The following is a 25,431-nucleotide window of genomic DNA, read 5'->3' as shown; positions in this document are numbered from 1 at the left end:
TATTCCTCAGTAGCTACGTACCTTAATAGCGGCTACATCAAGTGTTTTGTTGCTCTGATTGGCCTGTAGAGATGTGACAGACAGAACGTTCATCCAATCACACTCCAAGTTTTTTTCAAATCCTCTGCCTTTTCTCAAATGTTTCCTATTGAAGCTTTCCCAGATGGATGTGTAAAACACATCCATCTGGCATTTCAGGTTACGTGTAAATGGGACATGAAGGAAAAACAGCAGATAACTGCTGTAGTCTTTCGACTCAGATAATCATTTTTTTCAGCTATGACATTTAACAGAATGATGGATTTCAGTCATTGGAAGACTGTAATCAATTAAGCTTGAGTTTGAGGGTGAAACCATTTAAAAGAAAGTGATCTGAACACTTGAGACACTTTCAAACTGGTGTGTTGAGTTTAAAACTTTGAATTTTTTTTTATTTTAATTTCTTTCATATGCCACAGCTTCATAAACAAAATGCAGATACTTAATGAACCAAATACATTTTTAAAGAGGTTTTTTTTTAACACTAATGACTCAAATCTGAGACATTAGGGGGGCAAACCAAGCACAGGCCACAACTTACTTAAAGCAGAGTCAATATTGGATTTCCATTTGTCAGCGGTCCAAGAACAGGCCCACTAATGAATGCAGCTCAGCCGCTCCTGAATGTTTAAAAAGGTAACTGCTTGTAAACACATTTTATGTAGCGCCAGTGAGTCAACTTTAAGTTTACTTATTGTTCCACTTCTCCAAAGAGAGCAAACAACCACTGATAATGCTTTGAGTACAAGTCACATACAAAAACTTTGACAAGATTGTTGACAACCCTCTGAGTTTGCAGGCTTACTGGATCAGCTTTGATTTACTGTGATCAGAGTAATGTGGGAGCAGAGCTCCAGCAGGGAGTACAGGGTCATTTACCAACACTACAGTTCAATGTTCTTTCAAGTTTACCCTCATTTAAACCATTATAATGGTTGGGTTTGATCTTGCCTTTGGCAGAAAGATGTAATGAGAGATGGTCTGATAGAACAGCTGTACACCACACAGCACTGATGTGAGTGCTAGCATTGTTTTACTGCTAGGTTCAAGTTAATCCCTTTGTACAAAATCTGCAAGTTCATACAGAGAATGAATACTACAGAGCATCATTTTTATGCCTCCACACCGCCAGAGCTGGAGGAGTTATGTTTTCAGGCTGTCAGTCTGTACTCAATACCTTAAGAACACTTTCAGGGTTTTTTTTTCTTTAACACGCATTTCCACCCATACTCTAGGATAAACTCAACACAGAGACCTCAAATCTTGTAAGCACAGAATTATAAGAATGCATTGAGGAATTCTTCTCAAATTTCACACCAATGTACACATGAATTTGAGGGTGAACTTATCAATATTTAAGGGTCAGGGGTCAATGGGACCTTCGACCATATTGTACTTTATCTAAACATCCTTACCTCGCCACTGTATTGTCACTGTCCAGCAATCACACAGGTGCATATAACCACCCAGCAGTAGTTCTAGGTTTTTCTTAATGTTAAAGTAAACTGCCTTTTCCACAGCTGGTGTTAAACAAAGATTGTCAGCAGAAGAGGATTTTTAACATGCAACTTTATCAGTCTGTTTTCTTCTATCTATATGTTTTTGAGAAGACCTCAACCCCCTATAAACAATCACTGCTGAAATCCTAGCCTATATATTAGCAGAGCGTCTAGACAACAACCATTTGCATGCTGGTTAGCAGCCCCCACAGTAATTGCCCTATTAACTGAGAAATCTGTGAAATAACTTCCTGTTTTTTCAAGGGCTCATAGTGCTGCTTTAATGATTTCAGTTCTAAATAAAGACATCAAAAATGTCTGAATTTATCACAATATATAAGAAAGAATATTCCTCACTCTGCGTTTTATTTCACACTCTCTCAAACCATTTTCAGGCTGCGAGATCAAACTCAAGGTAGCTACGCTCAGAGTTAGAGTTGCATATTCAGTTGTAGATAAGATGCTTGCTTTTTCAGTCTAAACTGGCTCAGTTGGTAGAACTTTTGTCTCACCTTCAAGATCTTTGCAGAGCATTTTTTTGTACAAACACACTTACGTTTTCCTCCTCTGAAACACTGAAAAACATTGACACAAGTGACACTGTAGCTGTGCTTTTGTCGTTTCTTCTTCTCTCTTCTTGATGATGTTTTGTGATGGTAGTCAGAGTAAACCGACACTTTTCTTATGGGTTGATTTTATTGGTTTATATTTTGATATTGAACTAATGAATTTGTATAAAATATTTACAAAATTGGCTGTTAATTTATTGGTACTGACATATCATGCAACCCTGATTTAAATGTTTTTCGTTAATATTTAACATTTGGAACTGTAGAGGAATTCTCTTACTGTTCTTCTTCCTCTGTTATCTGTTTTTGTTCTAAACACCAAGTCAAAGTCCTCCTATGTAAAAACATACTTGACAGTAAAACTTGGCTCTGATTCTGATTCAGTGTATGTATTCTCAATCACTTTCCTTGTTGTTTTTATCTCATTATATATTAAATAATGAAAAGATATTGTGATGTCAGTTTTCTCCAATAATGTTCAGCCCTAGGCTCCATGCCACATGACAAATCCCTTAAATCACTTCATCCTCTGGTGCCAGTTTAGCTCTGTTGGTAGAGCAGGCATCCATGTACAGAGGCTAGAGTCCTAGAAGAACTAGTCCCTGGATCAAGTCCAAACCCCAATGCTGTTTGGTGGATGTCTTCCCCCACTCTCTTCATATGTTTCCTGTCTCTCTTAAGCTGCCCTATCACAATAAAGGCAAAAGCCCCGAAAATATATATTAAAAAATGACTTCATCTTGCTCATTGTGAAGCAGTTGTTGGTTGTAGCTATTAAAAAATCCTCAGCTATAGAGAGCAACTGACTTTGTTAGCTACTGTTTTGAAGTAATGATTAATCAATAATCAATCAATAATCAAGTTGGTTTGCAAGTTAACTTGCCGATACTATTTCTACAATTTAGACCACAACATTTCTGAGACTGGCACCTGTTTTTGAATTAAAATAAATTAATAACAGAATGTATATAAAGTAAGATAAATGATAAATTAAAGGTAAATTATGAAAGACTGAGTATTTTTTTGTTTGTTACCAGCATTGAAAAGGATGTATATTTCAGTCACGAATGGCCGCTTTGTTTGTTAAAGAGCCTGCTAAAGTGGAATGACATTCTCCAAACCCTGCTCTTGAATATACAATGGGGTTATCCAACATTTGTGCATGCAGAGCTATCCCTGAGATTCGAGGCAAATTATGTAAACACCATGCAAAAAGATCTGCCATTAACCTGCAGTGTCACACAGCAAATGTTAATGTGTCACGAAAACCTGGAAAGTTAGGAATCTGCAGCTTAACGCCAATCCAGGAGATTTAAACAAATGTGTTTTAGTTTAATCCTGTTAAGAGTTGATGGGATCCTGTATTGTTTGCTAATGGCAAGGTTTAATACTTTGGAATTAGGTGTGCAGATCCTTCATCTAGATGTATCATTACTTCTTGGTTTAAAATCCATATCTTTGATGAATAAATAACCAGACCTATGATCTGTTTTTGATCAATTAACCTTTTTTATAGGTAATTTGTTCAGTGTCTTTTTGCCTTCATGGTGTAATGAAAACTTAACTGTCTCTCTTTACTCAGTGAAGTACTTGAAAAACAATCCATGAACTGGCAGAATCCCCGGTGACTTAAAGCAATAAATCCATCATTTAGTTTGTCAGCTTCAAATCAATGGCACCAGATGGACACCGGAGGCTTTCCACCATTTACAAAGTATAATAGCATTCTTGTTGTGGAGTAATGAACTCAAAGTTGGCTCAAAGTGAACACTTACTTAAAGCTTTTGTCCTTTAAAGTCTTGTTCTGCAGTGACGGACAGAGTTAGACTTAGGTTTGTTGATGACCAGAAGAGGTTAGTGAACTTTTGTAACTTGATTCTGGAAATTAGGAGTTTTAACTCTTCTGTCTTTACATGTTTTCTTCAGATCTGTTTCCAGATGTCTTTTTTAGATTCACAGCTTTCAGCCCAGGATTCTTGTGTAATTTATGGTTTTGTGATACTTCAAAAGACTTCCAAAGAAAGTCTCCAAGTGGCTTCTGAGACCCTCTTCAGCGGAATCATTACCATCCATTAGCATCATGTGCAGGTAGAGGCAGTGACCCTCCATGTACAATTGCAGAGCCTGCTGTCCTTTATCCACTTCTTCAAATGATACCCTGTTGCTGTAATCTAGCTGTTTTTTTCCTGAAAGATGATAAATAAGAAATGTATAGTTTTTTGTCTGGTATAGTGAGAAAAAAATAAAAATGGTAATGAGTGACAAATATTTGAATTAAAGTATGTGAGAACATGTTGCTAGCCTAAGTTAAAGAATCTGCATGTCTTGCAAATTGAAACAAATGTACAGATGAAAAATTGAAGCACTTTTAAGAGGAGATTCTGTACATCGAAGTTGGGAATTAAGTGGACAGCAGAAAACAACTTCAGTGTTTGATTTTCCAAAGGTGTACTAACACAAGATAATCAGTGTCATGTCCAAATGGGCTAAATCCTAGTGTTGTACTCAAGACCACACTCTCCGAGACCAAGACTTGCCTGAGACCAGGGTGAACCGAGGTCAAGACAAGATCAAGACTTCTGGGGGTCGAGACCGAGTCAAGAACGAGACAGAGACGAGCTGAGATAAGACCAAGACCACAGAAATCAATTCTTAAAAACCGTGACAAGGTTGAACAGTTAAAGAGCATTCTCTCTTTAATTTTAGGTTTCTTTTTAATAGATTTGACAGATAAAAACAAGGTGTCTGCAACTCTTTCAAAGCACAACATGCAAAAATTGCAAATCTTAACTTTGTTCAACTTACTTGTTGTAAAAAAATAAATCCTTGTATGTATTAAAAGCCACTGACAAGTCTGAAATTATTTCAGATATCTGAAAATACAATGTTTATCTAGATTTGTCAGGTGAATGAGTAGAAAGAAGATAGACTGATGTCCGAGTTTTTGCAGGTGTAACTCTTTGTTGTTTTAGCAAGTGCTTCTCTTTAAAGTTGAAAAATAGCAGATCAGTACTGGTCTCGACTGGTCTTGATGGAAAATCCCGGGTCCGGCCAGTCTTAGACCAAGACAGGACCAAGTAAAATTGCTTTCAAGTCCGAGACAAGACCAAGACATTCAAAATGTGGTCTTTAAGACCAAGACTGCTCTCAACTACTACAACACTACTAAATCCACAGAGTTCAGTTTGTTTGACAATGTTAATTCTTTGTACCAGGTTCAGGCACAGTACCCTTCTTTGGACCTGGTATGGATTAAAGAAGTGGGCTTCAGCATGGTTCAATTTCTCATGCACAGGCACAGGCAATGTTGCGCAGTATGGACAAGACGTAAAATCTATATGACCTTTCCTCTTAGCATTAAATTTAAGCTATCAGGTCAGGTCAGGTATGGGTGCATATGGTCCCGCACTTCAACCATGGTACTGCACTGCTCTGTCTTGCTGACGGCCATCTTTTGGGCCTGCGCAAGGCCCATGCCCCATCTCTTTTGGTATCTTCCCAGCTGCCCTCCCATCGACCACAAGGTTATCCCCCACCCCCCCACCATGGACCAGCCCAACCATGTCCAGGGCACCCAATATGAGGTGAGCTGGATCAGGCCCAGCAAAGCACCCTAGACACACAGTTTTGCCAGTGATACCCAAAAAAGGGTCCAACCAGCACCTCTGGCCATCAGTCAAAGTCCAGGCCTCATAAGAGTATGTTTCTGTGGTAGGTGAACTGCTCTGCAACTTCCACGCTCTCACCATTCACAGACACAGATTCAATAGCAGCATCCAAGGCATCCTAAAATGCCTGGATCTTTCTATTGGCCCAGAAGATGACATTCCCAACACTTACCAAATCAAGAGCCCTCAAAAGGGCATATAGAGTCTCCACAAGGATCACAGCTTCATCAGTAAAGTCCAGATTAGTGATCTGGACTTACCCAAATGACACTTGACAGTTCGCTGCCCTGGTTACCCGCCCCATTGTCCAGTCCATGCAGGTACTGAAGAGTGTGGGGCCTAAAGCCTGCCCAAAATCAACTGAGAAGTCAGAGGTATAGCCACTACACTTCATAGCCTTCTCTGTACCAGAATATAGGGCAGACATCAGCTGAATGAGCGAACCAGGGATCCCACAGAGCTCCAGAATCCTCCAGAGGGCATCTCTACTCGCCAAGTCGAACGCCTTATGTAAATCAACACAGGCTGAAAGCAACCCTCTATTGAATTACTAAAAGCGCTCAGTGAGGACCTGAAGTGCCAGGTCTACTCTTAGGCCTGACTGTTCAGGCCGCTGGTGCTGGAGCAGTGGATCATGGATCCTGTTCAGCATTACCAGTTTAAGGAAGTGTAATACCCCTGTAATCACCCTTTCCCTTCCAGATAAGGACAATTTAAACAATGGGGAATGTAACAGAGCTGTATCAGACCCAAAACAACTCAAAGTAAACCACAAAGTTAGTGAAGTCACCTTCATGTTGTCTGTGTATTGTAGAGCTAGCAAGATGAAACATGAAAATTCATCTGGAGACACCATGAGGAATGTCACTGCATGACTTTTTTTCTTTGCTTGTGATTTCTCCCTCTGCATACATGAAGGAACTGAGTAAATGGTCACTCAAATGCTGTCAGTAGCCTTGGTATGTGAGCTTCAAGTGATCAAAGCAACACAGCGTCCTTTAATCACATTGCTCTGTGGTGCTGCTGTAGCTCATTCTGTAAGGACTTGGTTTCCAAAATAAGTCCCAGTTTAACCGAGTCTAGAAACTGGTCTGTTAGCTGGAGATGTGGCAGGTCACTTTCTGAGAACTGTCCAGGTTCCCTTTGAGCAAGACATTAAACTCCTACCCACTTACTCTTTCTTGTGCAGATAGATATCCCTCCATATCCATTTCTATAGGATCCGGTCTGTGCATTTATTACAGCCATTTCTCAAAAACAGAGTGTTAAAATTGAATTTCCCCTTGTGGAATTAATAAAGGATACTGTATCTTCTGCCAGGCAGCCCTCTCTCTTGGTCTCTTTATCTAGCTCTCTCTCTCTCAATTTAATTCACTGAGCTTTATTGGCATAGATTACATCCGTTTGCATTGTCAAGGCAGTGTACAGTGAAATTAATGCCATGTTCAATGCAATAACAGAAGAAAGCATTATAATTGGTATATGTATTAAAAATCTGGTCCAAACTAGAAAATTATTGAAAAAAAATCTCATTCTTGTGATATGAACATGTGTAGTAATGCACTCAAATGAAAATGAGATGCTTAGTGTTTAGCATGTTATAGGAACAGAGCGGTATGGCAGTATTTAGAGCTAGAAAATGGAAATAAAGTGGTACATATGCTGTTGAAGGTTATATTCATGTATAACTACTCAACTGAAGTATTAGGTATTAATGTATTAACCCTCTAGAGCTGGCTTTGTCATTTACGACCAGAGGGGACACAGGTTATAAAAAGTAGAATAACTTTAAACTATAAATCTCAGCCAATTTTTTTTCTTCTTGAAGCTAGGTGTTGTGCCATTCCAGTGATGCTGTCCATGCCTTTGAACTCCTTGCAGAAACTTTTCTAGCCAGCCTTGAACTTAGTTGACATTCTGGGGTATGTAAAGATTAAATCCACATTGGTAAATCTGACAATGAACATCTTTTTTTTTTTTTTTTTATCAATTTTTGTAATTAATTTTTGTGTTTCTACCACCAGCTGCTAATGGTAGGACCATTTTATGTCCCAGAATGCTTTGTAACAGCTTTGACAACCAATGGCAGGCTGTTCCATCGTCATGCTATGTTAAACTGTGCAACTCTTACCACGCAGATCCTGGTGGATACATCCTGAATAACTCATAATGGAGAGACAGAGAACCTTTGATGTGGCCTACTGTGTCACTGCAGACAGAAACTGCTATGAATAATGGCACTTACAGAACCGATACAAAAAATACAAGTTCTCTTTTTGTAAATATAACCATACTTTAAAGACTTTCACTTTTTTTCTCCAAGAGTCTGTGCAAAAAAATTCTATGTCATTGTTGTTTACTTTGTGCCACGCATAAAAATCTTTGGGATTTAATTTCTATTTGGTATTTTCTTTTGTTTTTATAGTCCAATAACTCTTTAAAATTCAAGTGACATTACTGCAGCACACATATTCTTAAAGCCCAGGTTTTCCTGAAAAAGGGATGTTTTAGGGCTTGACTGTGCACCACAGGGTTGATGTTTCACAAGCTTTTTAAGACAATAAGTCCAGGTGAGACTTAGCTTAGCTTGGGGCTTGAAGGGTTAAGCAAAGAGGAATGAAGGCTGGCAAGCTAGCTGCTAATTTTAGTCACACTGATATCAGCATACCAGCACCTCAACACATACCCACTGACACAACCCTGTGGTCATTCATCTGTTTTCTGAGCAAATTCTCCTCTTTAGACTTGTTAGTTAAATGCAATTTAAACGCATGTGTAGCCAAATAGGAAAGTAGCCACCGGGGAACGTCCTTACCACGGATATAAACAGAAATGCACTGAACACAGTCATGTGTCCATCAAGCATATGATAACAAGACGCAGCCATTGTGATCAAGCCGCAAACAAGAAGCACATAAAACATTGCTTCACATGATCAGAGCTTAATTAATACTGACTTTTGATTATTATTTTTTAAGCATAGGAGCCAGTGCACACAGAAGAAGAGGGGAAGAAACACCATTTGATCATCTCTGCTAATGTAACTCAGGTTTTTAGTGTGGTGTGTGAACAACACTGCAACTGTAATATCATCCAGTGCCCCTGTGATAAACACTGTGCTTTTAAATTTAGTAAAAGAAGCAAAAAGGATTGAATAAAAGCAGTGTCGAGGCATGCACTCACCTCACCAGCAAGTGCTTGGTCTGACTTGCTTCTTGCATAATGTGTCTTTGATAAATCACATGGTGGTTATACTGTGGGAGAGTTTTGGTAATTTTAAAGGTATTAAAGACTGGATACCACCCAATGCTAGTGGTCTGACATTCTTCTCCAACTACTGAAATATTTTGGTATTATAGCCACGCTTTGTAATTGTTTTCTGTTTGTTGATTGATGACCAAGATGTCCACTAACTGTGGTCATTTCTAGTTTTTCTGAGCAATTTCAGGTACCTTCATACAGGCAATCAATCATGACAAAATGACTGAAGAAGACAAATTACAGTTTAAGCCCTAAACTCCTGTCAAAGAAAAAGGTCCTGTGTGATTAAAAAAAGGTATTTTTGCCCTTTAGCTGCTCTTGAGATAACAGTTTTTAATGCTCTACATCACAGCTGTAACGTGGTTCAACTCTGCTGCTTTCAGTTTTGTCCCGCTTAAACAGAAATCCCTCAGCCAGATTGATTGCTTGATGTAAGAGCGCCTGTTGGATGCAGCACGTCCAATGCAATTCTGTTTTATTAGTCGCCCATCACGGATCTATCAGGAGCACATGTTCCACATGTTTAGGAAGCTAAAGCAGATCTTCTTTTAATGAGGGGCAAAACGAGCAAGAGATTGGAAAGGAAAAACACATGACTGAAGAAACTGCCCTTGAATTGATTTTTCCAGCTGCTTAGGTTTGGATTTAAGGCGGTGGCAGATTGAAAAAGCAAAGTAATGAATGCCAATAGAGGACTATTTACCCCAGAAATAGCCCTACTGCTGTGTTTCACGCCTTGTTGTATCGTTTAACTACTTCTCCAGTCTTTTCCTGAACACTTCATTGTTTGCTTAATTTACTGTATAGCAGCCTGTTTATTTCTGTGTATCAGTATATTGATTTAAAGGGTTACCAGCTGCAGTCTTGTCAACACATGCTCCATTTTTACTTATCTGGGAAGCAAGCATCCGACCATCCTGCAGTGTTTTGCATAATTCATACACAAACATTTATGTCTCTGAGTGTCATTGTCTCTCTAATTACTCATAATTATTGGAATGAGAGGGAATTTCCAACCCTTGACATTTCCTACAACATCCTCAGAATGCTGATGAAAATTAATCTGTTTATTCAAATCACAGGGATGGGTTTAGCAGTGTGCATCACAAAACACTAGAGAATGCTACGTATAATTAAAAATAAGATAATGGGCCTATGATAGCTGCATACTTTTGTTGTTGAAGGTGTAATATACCATTGGAGAAATAGGGAGAGCAATATGAAAGGTTAAATGATGAATATTTGGGCACCTTGAGACTTCACAAGGATGCTTCTCATTATTAGTTGCTGGTTTTATACAATCTTCTTCATAAAACTGCCTCTCCTGATTTGTATTCACTAGACCTACAAAGGGAATACACAATTTATGGTCCTCAGATTCTTAGTTAGTTTTTAAATGAGGTAGGAAGACAGAGGAATTTGAGGGTTTCAGTGAAGTTTCATTAATGGATATCCCTCACATCCAGTGTCTCTGACTATAAAAAGCTAATTTAAATCCAGACTAGACAACTGTTTAACAGACTTCTCAGGGGATCACAGCTTCTGCTGACAACATATGTCACTTTGGTTTGTCAAATTTGGTTTATATTTTAAATGCCTGCACCACCAGCAATCAGCCATCTTACATGTTAGCGTCCACATGTGTATGCTGGTTACTCATAATGCCAGTTTGATGTGATACAGCCCACATACATCTTCATCAATCTTAGATAAATTAAGCTACAGGGAGCCATCTGTTCACTGTTTATGTTTAAATCTGGGTAGTAGAGCATTGTGGTTGTATGGCAATAGCCCACACTGGAGCTCCAGCCTTTTCTGGTGTCAGGTAGCTGCCTGAAGTGCTGTTCAGACCAAAGATTCCCAGCACCATAACACCGTTTTAGAAGAGTGTAGAGAGCAGTTGCAGTGGTGTGAATTGAGGGGATGTTCAGTGCCCTGGAAAGTTTTTATATCCATCCCTTGACTTATACTTTTCGATAACCTTTTCTCTGAGTTGCTTGGAGTGTTCTTTTATCTTCATGGTGTAATGGTAGCTGGGAATACTGATTAACCAGTGGCTGGATTTTCCAGAAACAGGTGTCTTTATACTACAATAACACATTCACAGCACTCAGGTGATCCCTATTTCCCTAATTGTAAAAATTGGCTAGACTTGTGTTGAATTAGCTCATTCACTTTAAAGGGGTTGAATATTTATGCAATCACTTATTTTATCTTACATATTTTTACCTCCGCCAAGGAGGTTATGTGATCAGGTGGGTTTGTTTGTTTGTTTGTTTGTTTGTTTGTTTGTTTGTTAGCAACATAACTCAAAAAGTCATGGACAGGTTTTCATGAAATTTTCAGGAAATGTCAGAAATGGCATAAGGAAGAACTGATTAGATTTTGGGAGTGATCCGGATCACCATCTGGATCCAGGAATTTTTTTAATGATTCTTAACTATTGGGAGATAGGGCTAATGGTGGAGGTCTGCGCTGTTACCACTTTACACCAGGAGATGGCGGACATGAGTAACTTCAATCCCAGCAACATGTTTGGTGTCTTTCTATTCAAAGTTTTGGAGTTTATAGAGTTTGAAAGACGCACGCCCGGTCGAGGAGACGAGTCAAAGCGTAAGAGAGAGAAAGACAGCAAACTGTAGCGAGAATACTCACAATGCTGGGAGGAATAGAGGAATATTCACCCTCTGCCATGACTTTCATTCGTCCAGTGAGACCATGGGTGCTTCCGCCATGACAGTTCACACGTAGCGAAGCCAATGCTTTGCCTCACTGTGTCTCCACCCCACCAGGGAGGGAGTAATTGGCAAATTAGATTTTGGGAGTGGTCCGGATCACTGTCTGGATCCAGGAATGTTTTTAAAGGATTCTCCACTATTGGGAGATAGGGCTGATGACGGAGGTCTGCACTCTCTGAGTGCTTTTCTAGTTATTTAATTGACATTACTTTGTGGAAATTTGTTTTCATGTTAACATTAAAGATGGGGGTTTTTTGCCAATAAATAAAAAACAATTTTAATATCAAAGATAACATTTTCCAACATCAATGGAACATATACTACTGAACCGTTCATTCGGCATTCATGTAACTGTGAAAGTAGCCGTGGCCATAGTGGTTGTAGTACTAAGCTGACAATCAGAGTAAAAACGTTGCACTAAAAATGAAAATGGGATGCAGTGTGGTTGTGTTGCCCCAATCACTAGTTTGATCCATTGCTGTAAGTTGAAAGGATTTTGTGTTTTTGATGTAATGAAATAGCTTTGGATGTTTTTGTATCTTTGTGTAACCCCTGCTGTGTCATTACATGGCTTTATTGAAACATAAGCGGGTTGTTTATTCATTTAAAAGTATGAAATTTGTCCTTCACAGACTAGATATTTTCAGCCATTCAAACAGTGCAAAAGCTCAGACAGGGGCAGATCATTTTTCCACACTAGAATGATTAAATTAAATTGTAAGCAATTATCTGGACACAAGTTAAGGGCAGATTATAATTAAAACGCTTTTATAGAGCTGTTAAAAAAAAGGGCAGTCTGGTCTGTGTTAGGTGAACTTGTGATTATGAAGTAAATTTTAATTCATAATGGAAGGAAATGGTCAGCCACTGCAGTGAGAGCGAGGGAGACAGCTCTGAAATAAAAGAGGTCAACCTTCTTTTTGTTGCTACATAAAAGCAGTAATTACTAACGATAACTCACAGAACAAGCTTGGATAAATACGTCATCCTGGAGTGGACTAACTCATTGCAAAGAGCAACGTTTTGAATATTCAGCTGCATCACTGTTTGAGTTGTTTTAAGTGTGAAACTTTATTACAACAATGCAGTCAAGGAAGCTCTAAGTCTATCATCTGGGATCAGCTGACAGCCGGCAGAGCAAACTAAACCATTTGTATGGTTGTTTTGGACTCAACGACACGCTCTGAGGTCAAACCTCTGTGGATTATTAATTATCCTTTATATTTGTTCATCTGCTTTAGTAGGCACAGCAACTTCCTTTCTATGAGTCTTAAACACTGAGAGGAAATTTGAACTAAATATGAGTCCAAGAATAAGTTTGGTATGTAAAAAAGAATGTGTTTTTATAATGCAGCAAATGAGAAATAACTCTAAGATCATCATAATTAGCAGGTTACTAGGCACTCTGTTCAAACTCTGTTCATACAGCACAGAACACAATTTACAATCCAAATAGTAGCATATTTATGGATGAAATTCTTGGAGTTTTTTAAAGTGTGTCCTTAAATTCATAGAACGATAAATGATACCACATTTAAGCAGTGTGGAAGAATTTGCTAGCAAATTTTAACCTAGCTACCTTGATAGTAAGTTAGCTTAACTGGTTGGAAAACATTCAAGCTTCTGAAACAAGGATCCCACAAAGTAGTCTAACATTAACATCAGGGAAGATTATTGCAGTTTCAGTTCTTTTTTAAACAACTGGTCTGGTCCCTAAATTATAATTGTACATAACTGTCGTTAGCATCTTTTGTCCTAGCTAGTAGAGGTCTAGCTGCATTTGTATTTGCGCTGAATTATCACAGATGTTTGGTACTTGAAGTCTAAGGACGCTACCAAGTGGCTATTTCTCAACTAAACTGTGTTTAACAAACTAGTCTTAAGTGGAGAAAAAGCTCAGAATACAGTCAAATTCCTCACACGGCTATAGTGTCAGTGGATATATAATGTGAGGCTGGTATGCAGAGTGTAGCTAGAGTTAGCATCTAGCCCTCATTCCTCTTCACAGATTGATGTCATGCCTAAAGTTGTTACGTATAACTTTGGCTAGTTACAAGTAGTTATACATGAGTCTAACCCTCAGCAGCCTACATACAACTTCATTTCCATTTTCTGCCATTATATGCTGTTACTACAACAGGCTAACCTGTTAGCTTCTCATGTTTTCATCCGGCAAAGAGCCAGGGGGAATCTCTGCCAGAAAGGCAGGGGCTGTTAACTGAAGCTACAGTGGCTACTTGTGACAGGAGGCTTCATCGCAGTTTTAAAGGAGTATTTGACCAGGATTTCAAGCCAGTGTTTATGCGTCTATTTTCCCATTCGACTAAATGCGCATTTAAATTGCATTTAATAGACTAGTCTCAAGAGAAGAAAATACAGAAATAAGATGCTGTTCAAATCCAGCCTGTATTTTCTTTTCTTGATTAATTGTCCTACTATGTCCCCAGGTTCTGGCTCTATCCACTCTTCTTTTTCTCTAATAAAGGCATAAAAGCCTACCACAACATCTGTAAAAATAGAAAAAAAGATTGTTGAACTACTTTATGTCATTGATTACAGTCTTCATCAACTGTGATCTTCCCTAGAGAAATAAAGGAAAAGAAGGTTGTTTTCTTTTTGTGAACAACTTTTTATTGAGTTAAGTAGATTGTTGTTTTCAAACAGCATCTTATTCTTTCTACCTCATATTTGCCAGGGTGGAGCAGAAGGCCAAGTCTGTGATAATCCCTCAGCCCTTCAGTTTGTGGGTAGCAAGCAGGAGCTAAGTCTGGCGATTATCGTGCTCATAAGCATAGAGAGTGGGAGTTTGGGGCCAAAAAAACAACAGTCACGGAAGTAGAAAGCCATCACCCACCCACGTCTGGGCTGAGAGTGGCTCTCGAGGGGCATAGCAGTCAACAGTGCATGGGGCTTACCTGTCAAGAGTCTCATTGTGTCGAGAACGCAGTGGAGAGGAAATTCAGGGAAGCCAAGAGGCCAAACGGCTGTGGTGGCAGAGAGAAAAGGCTCTTTTGACAAATGCAAGTGTTTTTAGTGAAAATTTGAGGATCAAAACCTTGTTCACTTTTGTTTTATTTATTTATTTCTGTCTGGTGGCTCTTGAGTATGCAATTGTCTTGTTATTATTGACTCTAATATGGAGTGTTTCAGTGCTTCATCTTTCAAGTTCCCGTAGGCCAGTGTTTCGGACCACCTGCTGCCAAAGACCAGCCTGGTTTGAACTGCAACAATTACTAACAGGACTATTCATTTTATGTTTCATATTGTTGTTTATGCTAATATGAGTCACATCTCTATAGATATATTTGTCATTGCTAAAAGTCGACCATGTATTTCACTACTTTGTAGATGAATGTGTTTGACTGTCATAATTCATTACTGACCAATTTTCAAACCTTCTGACCTTGCAAAGACCTTAGAATCTGTTGTAGGTGACCAATGTAAAAAAAATTAAAAATTAACAATATTTTAGTAATTCATCAGATTTCAGGTGACACAGTACAGCCTTGCTGCCACTTTTTTTGCCTCTGATTGGTTATGGTGATGTTTTATGTGTGCATGCAGCCTCTCAATACCTTAAATCTTTGCATACAGCATACCATGGGTCACTGAGGTTAATAACAAATCTTAAGTCCTTCAGTGTATCGAGTTGGTTGGCCTTCTTTGACCACTCAAAGGTTAAATCATTGGTATGTCCTTGTTACTAAGGCTATTCTAAATCTGCTTCCATTGTACTTGTGTGATTTTTTCAAGGTGAAAAGTGCTGGAAGCTACAGTCTTCACTCTGTGACTCAGTCACAAGACGTTTTTTTTTTTTAATCTGCTCCCAAGTCCATCTTGACATGGGTAAAATGAGTTTCAGGTATGCTGTTTTTGCAGCTTGGTATCTGCTACAGGAGACTTTGTGCCTATGAGAGCTGGTCTCCTTGATCCATCCATCCTCTTCCGCTAATTCAGGGTAGGGTCACAGTGGAAGCAGGCGAAGTAAACACTCCCAGGCCAGATGAGATATATAACCCCTTCACTGAGTTCTGGGTCTGCCAATGATTCTCTTCCCACTTGGATGTGCCCAGAAAACCACAAGAAGGAGCACTGGAGGAATCCTGATCAGATGCCACCACCTCAGCTGACTCCTTTGACATGAAGGAGCAGTGGTTCTACTTCAAGATCTTTCTGTATGTCCGAGCTCCTCACCCTATCGGATGAGGAATCTCATTTCAACCCCTTGAACTCGCAATCAAATTACCTGCTTTGTGTCTTATGATAGGTTGATCTGTTCTTAACTGCTGTGTTTCATGTCTGTAACTGTTGATTGTGCTGCTGTCTTGGCCAGGAAACTCTAATAAAAGAGATTTTTATTTCAATCAGACTTTCCTGGTTAAATAAAGATAAAAATGTTGTCAATTTGTTTGTTTTTCCTCTGTCAGTCTTTCTCTCTATTTTCTATTTTAGCCTCTCTAGCCATGGCAGAAGACTGTTCACCAATAAGTTTGGTGGTTTCTGCCCATTAAAAGGAAGTTTTCCTTGCCATTGTTATGAAATGCTTGCCAGTGGTTGAATAATGTAGGACTTTTCCCAGTATTGTTACAAAGGATATGATCAAAACCTGCTCTTAATGTAAAGTGTCACAAGGGAACTGCTGTTGTGACTTGGAGCTGTGCCAATAAAAAATGACTGTCTGGTTGAGGAGATTGTAACTGTTGTGAATTGTCAAACCTTGTTTCCTGTTTCTCCAATTCAAACCACTTTAACATGTCAGTAGCCTCTCAGGAAGACAATTTCTATGTCTTTTTTCACCTGCGTACAAGCTCATCCTAGTAGTCTGTGTTTTAAAATCAATTTGTTCCACTACACGCCATCATGCCCCACAGCTTTGGCCATTTAGTCTACCTTTGCTTCTTCCTGGCCCTGGATCCCACTGGCTTGGCTTTGTTCTGCCCCGTCTGAGCCGTATAGATAGCAGCGGTGCCATCCCTCTCTGCCTCTGTCCATCTGTTACAGCAGCCATTCACCTGTGTAATCGAATTAGCTAAAGCCCAAAGGAGGCAGTGGACAACAGGATTTAAAATGGGAAACAAAGGAAGGAGAGGCATCAGAATCTATCAAAACTTATATGTATCACTAATTTATCCTTCATACTTTTAGTATAGACTTAATGTCAGTTAAAATGACAGCTATCTTAAATTATTTTACATGGTGATGCTATTATTTCAGTGTTTTGTAGCTCTAAAGATCATTTCAGTGTCTGTAAGCTTTAGGGATGAACAATATTCGATTTTTGCCAATATTTGATATGCCGATATTTTAAAACTTATTTGGGCTGATACCCATAGTTAATTACATTTTTTCCACTGTAAAAAACAGCAATTCCATCCTGTACCACAACTACATTTTTTAAAAATATTGGTAGCTTTTATTTTTATTTTTTTTGGAACAGACAAAACATTTGATTTTTATCAGAAATGAAGGATGCATTACATGCTATGTGCATTTTAAACAGTACAGCCAAAGTCATTTGCATCTCTGAGGGCAATAAAAAGCAGCAAAACAACCTGCTGACACTGAGCTCCACTGTGCACAAAAGAAATAGCTTATAAATTTAGATTGATTCTCCTTATTACTCAGCCAGTTTGCAGGATGGCTTCCTGAGATACAAATTTTTGAGACTCATGATGAACAAAAGAAATAAAACTTCAACTGAAGTAGTTCTCCTGATTCTGCTTCAAACAGTACAGACTAACTAAGCAACCAAGTTTAATGGGCATTTCACTGTAAACAGCTCTGTAACAACACAGTGACACCCACATCTCCAATACTGGAGACAGAGCACCTTTGTGCACCATGCACGGGGAGACTTGGCACACAGAAGTCCGTCATTGCTTTTGCCATGTTTCGCACACTGTCATGTAGCACGACATGCACGTTCTTTATCTCTATTTTTCATATCCAAAACATGTTATCAAAAGTGGCTGCAGCTGCGGCTGCTGAGTGAGCACTCCTGTGAGTGCAGGACAGACTTTTCAAGAGTGAATCCTCATCTATCCACTGAGGCAGTGAGGTTCAACACGCTAACAGGACGGACACTTGATGTCCATATATCTGTGGTGAAGCTAATATGTTTAGCTTTAATGAGGATCTTCTCTACATGACTGGAAACAAAGTTTGGCAGTTCAGGTAAGGCTATAATCGCCTGCTAGGTGTAACGTAGCAGGGCTTTAAATGCATCATTAGCTGTGAAAGCCCGTATAGTCCACCACGCTGAAAGGCTGATTATCAAGAGCTATAAATCAAGGATTTTCCTGTTCAGCTCCTTACCTTTGGTCACTGTTGTATTTTTTAGCTTTGTCAAATGACTTAAGTAGAGGCTGTTGACAAGTTTTCCCTGACACAAAGTTTTGTCATTCTTTGTCTAAAGAAAGTCCTTGTAGTCATCAGGGTGACGGTTTTTAAGATGCAGAATTAAACTGGTGGTGTTAAAGGCGTGTTGTCATGCTCCTCCTCGCATCACATGTACTTTACAAGCGATGCAAAGAGCTACTTTGCTGTCTTGTTCCCACGCTTAAATATGACATCACATTATCGGTCATACAGATCAGCGTAAATTTTATTAGCGGCCGATACTGATAATTAACTTTTTAAGGTTATCAGCCGATACCGATATACTGCTGATAATATTGTGCATCCCTAGTAAACTTATTAAGTGTTTCAGCCCACAATGCTATGATCTGTTATATTTGTACATACCTTTGTCTTTAAAAATCTTAAGAAAAAACAAGAAAGGAATCTAGATTAGTGATTCTTAATTTGAGTGCCAGGACCCAAAAGTGTGTGATGGAACCGTTCTCATTGGGTCGCCTGTAAAAAATATTGTGGCATCAAGTCAGTGTCCCAAAGCCCTAGGCAGAAATGCAGTACTGTGCAGAACTTATAGGCATGCAGGCTGCAGTACGGTGTAGATGTGGTGAGTAAACCACCTGAGGGCACCATCAGACAGAAAGGAGAATTGGCACAACCCCAGTCAGACTCTGGATGTCCCTCCATATTACTGGGGGCGCAGGAAAACAATCTGTTGGAAAAATATCAATGTCCAGACCTTTAGGCTGGAGTAAGGGATGGATGTGGCAAATAAGCACAGCCTAGGGTACCATCTGAGCAGGTAGGGTTGCCACGAGCCCGTGGTCATGCTGTGGCTGTGTCAAGGGCCCGAAACCCCAGGCTGTCTCTGGGCATATTACCAGGGCTGGACAAAAGAGGTGCCTGCGAGCTTGACCTTGGCTGTCGGGCAACAAAAGTGTGTTGACATGTGCCAAGGTTGACTCCGGCCGCCTGCACCGTTTTCAGCTCCAAGTTGTGGCACAGCAGGCCCCTGATGAATCCTTAGAACCCTACTTGCCTAAAACTTATGCACATGATTCTTTGTTAACTGCTGTGTTTATCCATCTGAGGTCTACACTGCAAAATTTTTAATTAAATTAATTTGAGTCCTTGAAATTCTTTACATATTTGGTTTGGGGTCTCTCATTACAGAGATGGTGGTGGGTCCTGAGGCCAGGCTAGTGGCCCGACTACTCAAAAGTGGTATTGATAAAGACTCTGATCGCTAAGGAATCTGGATAATGGTATCAGTGTCTATTAAACTGAAATATTTTGGATGCCAGTTTAGGTTTTTCTTCCTGGTCCTGGTCCTGGCCCTATTTAGTGCATGTCTTCCCCCACTCATTTCCCTTGTCCTATCAAAATAGAGGAAAAGCTAAAAAAAAAAAAAAAAAAAAAAAATCTTAAAAAAGACATGTTTGGTCTTTCTGTTGTCTATAGAAGTACAGTATTGCTTCACAATGGCCTGGTTTCTACTGCCCCGTTGAAGAAATAAAATGTTGAGTCTACATCCTTGGTGAGCACAGAGACAAAGGTGAAAAAAGTTACTAACTGCTTTCCTTCAGCCATGCTCAAATACAGTGCATTTTACTGTGAAATTATGAATTGTTCTTTCAATATGACTCAAATTGTACTGTGTTTAATTTAAAAACACTTTTATGAAGCATTTTTGTTACTCAAAATTAAGAAGTTATTAATATATATATATTTTTTTTTACTTGACTCAATTTAGCTTTCCCGATTTGCAAAAAACATTCAAACAAAAGCACACAAAGACAGAAACAACAATCCTCTGGCCTCCTGGTAGTTGGTTGATTACAATTTTTATATGGTATTTTTACCACATGCATTTTAAGCAAACATATTTCTTGAACTAAATATTGATTTGAGTGGATCACTAAAAGAGCATCAATAGCTGTTTTGATACGTGATGAAAAATTAAGAAGCACAGTAGCAGCTGTTCTTATTTGATAGATATTTCCTAGTTTGAAAAGAATAAGTTTTTTTCTGCAGAAGCAGAAGGAAGCCTAACAATGTCAAGGTCCATTCAGAACCACTGTCCTCTCTTTTTTGAAATAACATCTTTCTTCCTCGATGAATTGCAGAGTTTTTTTTTTTTTTCAATATCCGTTCTTGTTATTTCCCCCCAAGGTTTGTTTTTCCATCCCCAAATTGAAATTTGTCATGAAAACAGATGGATGGAAATGTTCTAAATGTATCCTCACTCGTTTATCTTTTTCACTTCATCTTACCAGCTTTCTTTTTTGTTGTTTTAGATATGGAGACATGGTGCCAAAGACAATCGCTGGGAAGATCTTCGGCTCCATCTGCTCTCTGAGCGGTGTGTTGGTCATCGCCCTGCCTGTCCCCGTCATCGTCTCCAACTTCAGTCGTATCTACCACCAGAACCAGAGAGCCGACAAACGCCGAGCTCAGAAGGTGAAAGTCCAGAACATTCTCATTAAATACAGCCATGCTCTTTGTCTAAGTCAGTTTTTGACTAATTTCACTTGGGTTTCAAAGGGGTTAATCTTACAGGAGAGGAACGGTCATATATGCGTCCATGCACAAATGCAACTATCCCTCTGAAGCCTACCTCCTCCATCTGTGCCAGTGCCAAAGAAGTGAACTGTACCTCAGAAATAGGATATTAAAATACAATGTATATTTAGATACAAGGCATGATATTGATTCTTTTAGAATGTAACAGCTGGGCCAAGCCTCCTCCTTCATCTCTTTAGACTTTATAAAGGTAAAACTCCATTATGAGTGGTTTAATCAGTGCTTTTCTGTGCATACATGTCTGGCCTGTATAGGAATGCACTCTTTATAGAAAGGGCTAAGGTCAGGATTATGAGTGGATATTCAGTTAATAAGAATAAATGGTGAGTGTTGAGTACATCCTTTGGATGTGTAGATGATGTTTGAGCTGGGACATTCTGAAGGACTCTCTTTGATTAAAATTGATGGAGGGTTAAAGATCACGGTAACAGATCACTTCATTTTATTAAAAGGACACATTTCAAAAACTTTAAAAAAAGGTGATTGGCCGCCAATAATGGATTTTAAGTCTGTGTTACAAATTGCCGTCCTTCACCCAACATCACTGCACATTTTTAAGAGCGCGTGCACACAGGAAATTCACTGCCCTCCAGACTGACATTATTCATCCTCCTCTGACACACTCACTGCCTATTTCTCTCTTCCTGTCACGCACACACTTAAAATTCAAGTATCAAATGTTAGCTGTCTACTCATGACGCTCGCCCAGTGGGCTCGACAATACAGTGGCTTTAGATAAGAGCGTTATTATGTTAGCTAGGAGCTGCTGATAGCTTTTTAAAGAGGGAAGCGTGTGATCCTTTCATTGTTCAATACTGCGCTAGGTTTGTGGTCCAGTTTTTGTTCTCAAACTTCAAAGAAAGTTTGATCTGAAGGCAGTAACTTTGTAAATTAGGATGATAAAGGTGACATTAAACATAAAGCTAGTTAAGGTCGATTCAAAAGTTACAGTTTCAGAACAAAACAGCTTTTTTGGCAATTTCTTAAAGTTCTCAAAAGTAAAATAATGATCATACTTTTGCAGGAAAAGGCCACAAATTATTGATTGAAACAGATGGATAATAGACCATTCTAACCATTTCTAATTTCTTATTTTTCTTTTTTAACTGAATTTTGAAGTGCATTTTTCAAGGTCTGTCCAAATTGCTTCATTTTTCTTTAAAGCCTTGTATTCAGTACTTCATTCAGTGTTGAATGCTGTTATGAAATTGATACCTCAGTGAATTAAATGTTGCTAAGCAACAGCTATTAAAGGAAGGAGATCCTGAAATTGCTGAGTGACAGAAGCAGGGTAATAAAACCACTACAGATTGGATTTTTTTTTGTTTTGTTTTCCCCTCTTACAGTGTGAAGTCAGTGAAGTATTATTTTGTTACTGTAGCTGATTCAACTGCTTTTTAAGTTTCATCTAGAGAAAATTAACTTAAGTGAGGCTTCTGTAAAGCACAAAAGTAGGCTGTTCAATGTGTCTCACGGATTTATATAACTCTAAAAAAATCTTCTTTTGCTATCCCAAATCCAAAAAAGTTGTGGTGCTCCCATTCAGATGTCTCTCTCAGGAAAGGCAGGGAAGAAAAATCCAGCAAGGATTTCCAAGGAGAAGCTAGTCTCCTACATCAGACAAGAGTGGGACAACATACCTCTCCAAAATACCAGCAACATGTCTCCTCACTTCCCAGATGTTTACAGACTTTTGTCAAAGAAGAGGGAATGCTACACAATAGTAAACATGGCTCTGTCCCTGCTTTTTGAGATACATAGATGTCTTTTTTTTTTTTTTTTTTTTTTTTTTTGCATTCTAAACAGCACCCCAACTTTTTGGGGGAATTACAGTTGTACATCAAGAAAGCAGCTTTATTCCTGCTCACTTTGATGGTATGAGCTTGAAAAAGATGCTGCTTTCAATGTGATTTACTCACAATTAGAGGGAATAAGGGTTTTTTTTTTTTTTTTTTTTTTTTTTTTTGCATCATGATGCAGATTTTAAAAAGAAAGAAGTCCAGTTCTGCCAGGTCTCTCCACTGAGAAGAAAGCAACTCTTGATCTGCATGTTTTTTCAATGGAGGTCAAATCAATCTTTGGTCAGGATCAGGTAGTGAGGGAATCTAAACACTGATTTGCTTTTACAACAGCCTTGGGCAGATTTGTGGCTGAAGTTTAAGTGTTTGATTTGTAATGGATTGCTAGCTGATGCAGGCATCTGCTTATAGAGATCAATGAATCATCATTAGATGACTGCTGATGGAAGCTGGAGCATCATTAGCGTGGATAAGGTTCCACCTGTTTGTTGTTTTCCTCATAGAGTCTTTCAACTGTAAATGCCAAAGCCTTCTGAGTCATGATTGATCCACACGCCTTACAGGCACCAGAACATCCAACATGCTAAGAATTACAACCTCTAAGTATAGATGCTTTGTGTAGAATCTGTTAACAAAGATCAAATATAAAGTATTTTATATTGTGATAATTCTATTTAGGATGTTTCATCCATGCTGACTGCAGAGGAGCCATGAGAAAAATAAAGAGCATAATGAGTAGCCATGCAGATACAGATTATGACCTGGCAGCATCATTTCTAATGATTTAAATGGCAGCAGCTGTAGATGTGGTGTCTAACTATGCTGTAATTATGTCTCAGGAGGCTGCTGGTTTTAGTGACTCATCCTCAATATAATCATTATTTTGTGACAAAGATGTTATTTAACTTGTGACTGGATAAAGCTGTCACAAAGACACTCTGACTTTCAATTAACACAGAAGTAAGAGCATTAGTGCACAACATCAGCATCAGAACTGGTGCATCATGCATCATCACTGCATCTTTTAATTTCCAGCTCAATCAATATAGTTTTCTATGGAAACTGAGTAACCTGGCATGTCAGATGAATGTGTGGAAAACCACTCATAGATGCCGTTTAGGAAAGGGCAGAGCCTTTAAAAAAAAACTTGGAGGGTGGTTGGATGTCCGTCACATCTTTACAGGCCAATCAGAGCAACAAAACACGTGACGTAGCCACTACCAAGCTGTGCCCCTACTGAGGACTAAACTCTATATGGAACTGCATAACGCGACTGTGGCGACTGTACACACGTCAGTGCACCACTTTTGGCGTTTTTGAAAAGAAAACAACTCACTGCTGTTTTATGTTCTTCTTTTAACAAAGAAATGTCGTCAAGTTACGATAAAACTGGCGCTCTAGCAGTTATGTCTTCCACCATAACTGCACCGGCATTTTGTTTCTGCTTGCTTACGTCATGACTCCGCCGGGCCCGAAAGTACTGCCCCTTGTCGCTGATTGGTCCTGTCACTTTCTAACCCGGCCCAAACGGTTCAGATGGGAGCTTTTCAAGATGGATTCGCAGTGAGAAACACGGAAACGGACGTATCTATCTGCTTTGCAAGGTCAGAAACGGAGGTCTTCTCCTGAAAAATCATTATCGATGTCTTCTGCTGAATCACAGTGGTACTGTGGAGCTCTTCAGTAAAACTCTCTAACACTAATGAAGTTATTTTAGAGTTAGCTGCTCCTCTCCTTTCTTCATCATATTATATTAATTAGAGGAGAAACTGTGGGATACCTAACCCATTTTGACTAAGGAATTAATTTAGAAAAGCATTATTAAACTGCTCAATTACTATTAAAAAGAAATCACAGTTTATTGCCGTCCTGGAGGGAGCTGAAATAGCAGATATTGTACAGATGTTTGAAGTGAAACACTGGCCTCATTTATTTGTTGTATAAGAGACTAAAACTAGCCTTTAATAGTACTTTAATTAGTGATGTAAATAGATGAGGCATAAAATATGGCATTTACTAAAGCTGTTCATAAAATACCCCATTATGGAGCTTTGTTTCACATATTATGAGTTCTTCCTCTAAATTATGGATGCCTAAATTTTTCAGGGGTCTCCTGAGGCAAGACGTGATGCAGAAACAGATGCCAGTTTACCTCAGATGGTAGAGAGGCGCCCGTGTTCACGGGTAACAGTCCTGGACGTGCAAATTCTAGGTTCATACCTGATCCTGGCAATGTTTGCTGCATGTCTCCCCCACTCTTTCAGCCTGTCTCTCCTCAGCATCTCCTGTCTTATAAAGGCAAAAAGCCCAAACACTGAAGAAGTGGTGGCAAAACCAACGAAGATTTTTAACTTTATATTAATGCTCAGTGGTATTTATGGAATCATAGTATCATCTGCTTGTGACTAAGGTCATAGACACAGTTCATTAGTGTGAAGGGACATTGCATCAAGTCTCTGATTCTTTCTTTCTTTCTTTCTTCATTCATTCATTCATTCATTCATTCATTCATTTAGTAGCAGCCACTCTTCCTGGGGTCTACTCAGGCAAACACTAAAATCCTTATAGATTACAATATTAAAAGTCCAAACAGAATAAACATGGACAATGTAGACCTCATAATTGAAACAGGATGATAATGATTACAGCTACAATAGACACCAGTAACACCAAGAAGAACCTTCTGGTAATCTCTTATTGGCTTATAATAAACATAGGCAGAATAAAGTTTGTATAATTTTTTTCCTCTCACAACAATGAGTACAGTAACCGGATCAATAACATATAAGGCCGGTTGTGCCACTTGACGTTTTTTTCAAATTAAACAGGCAAATACTTTGATGCATGTTGTTACTTTTGTTCTTGTTAGAGGGTAGATTTTTTTAAATAAATGTAAGAATTCCATGGTTTAAAAAAATGAT

At 38.9% G+C, this 25,431-nt stretch overlaps 1 protein-coding gene across 1 annotated transcript in view; it reads left to right on the top strand.

Moving 5' to 3' along the window:
- LOC121507214 (potassium voltage-gated channel subfamily D member 3-like) overlaps nt 1–25,431 on the top strand; it is a 194,714-nt gene that overhangs the window by 139,101 nt on the left and 30,182 nt on the right. The window contains exon 3 of the mRNA XM_041783427.1: nt 20,426–20,588. Within this exon, the coding sequence (XP_041639361.1) occupies nt 20,426–20,588 (163 nt within the window). The remainder of the gene's footprint in view (nt 1–20,425; nt 20,589–25,431) is intronic.

Source organism: Cheilinus undulatus, linkage group 3 (assembly GCF_018320785.1).
Source record: "Cheilinus undulatus linkage group 3, ASM1832078v1, whole genome shotgun sequence".
NCBI classification, from domain to species: Eukaryota; Metazoa; Chordata; class Actinopteri; order Labriformes; family Labridae; genus Cheilinus; species Cheilinus undulatus.
Note: the sequence above shows the minus strand (reverse complement) of the source record. Positions and strands in the feature narration are given on the sequence as shown.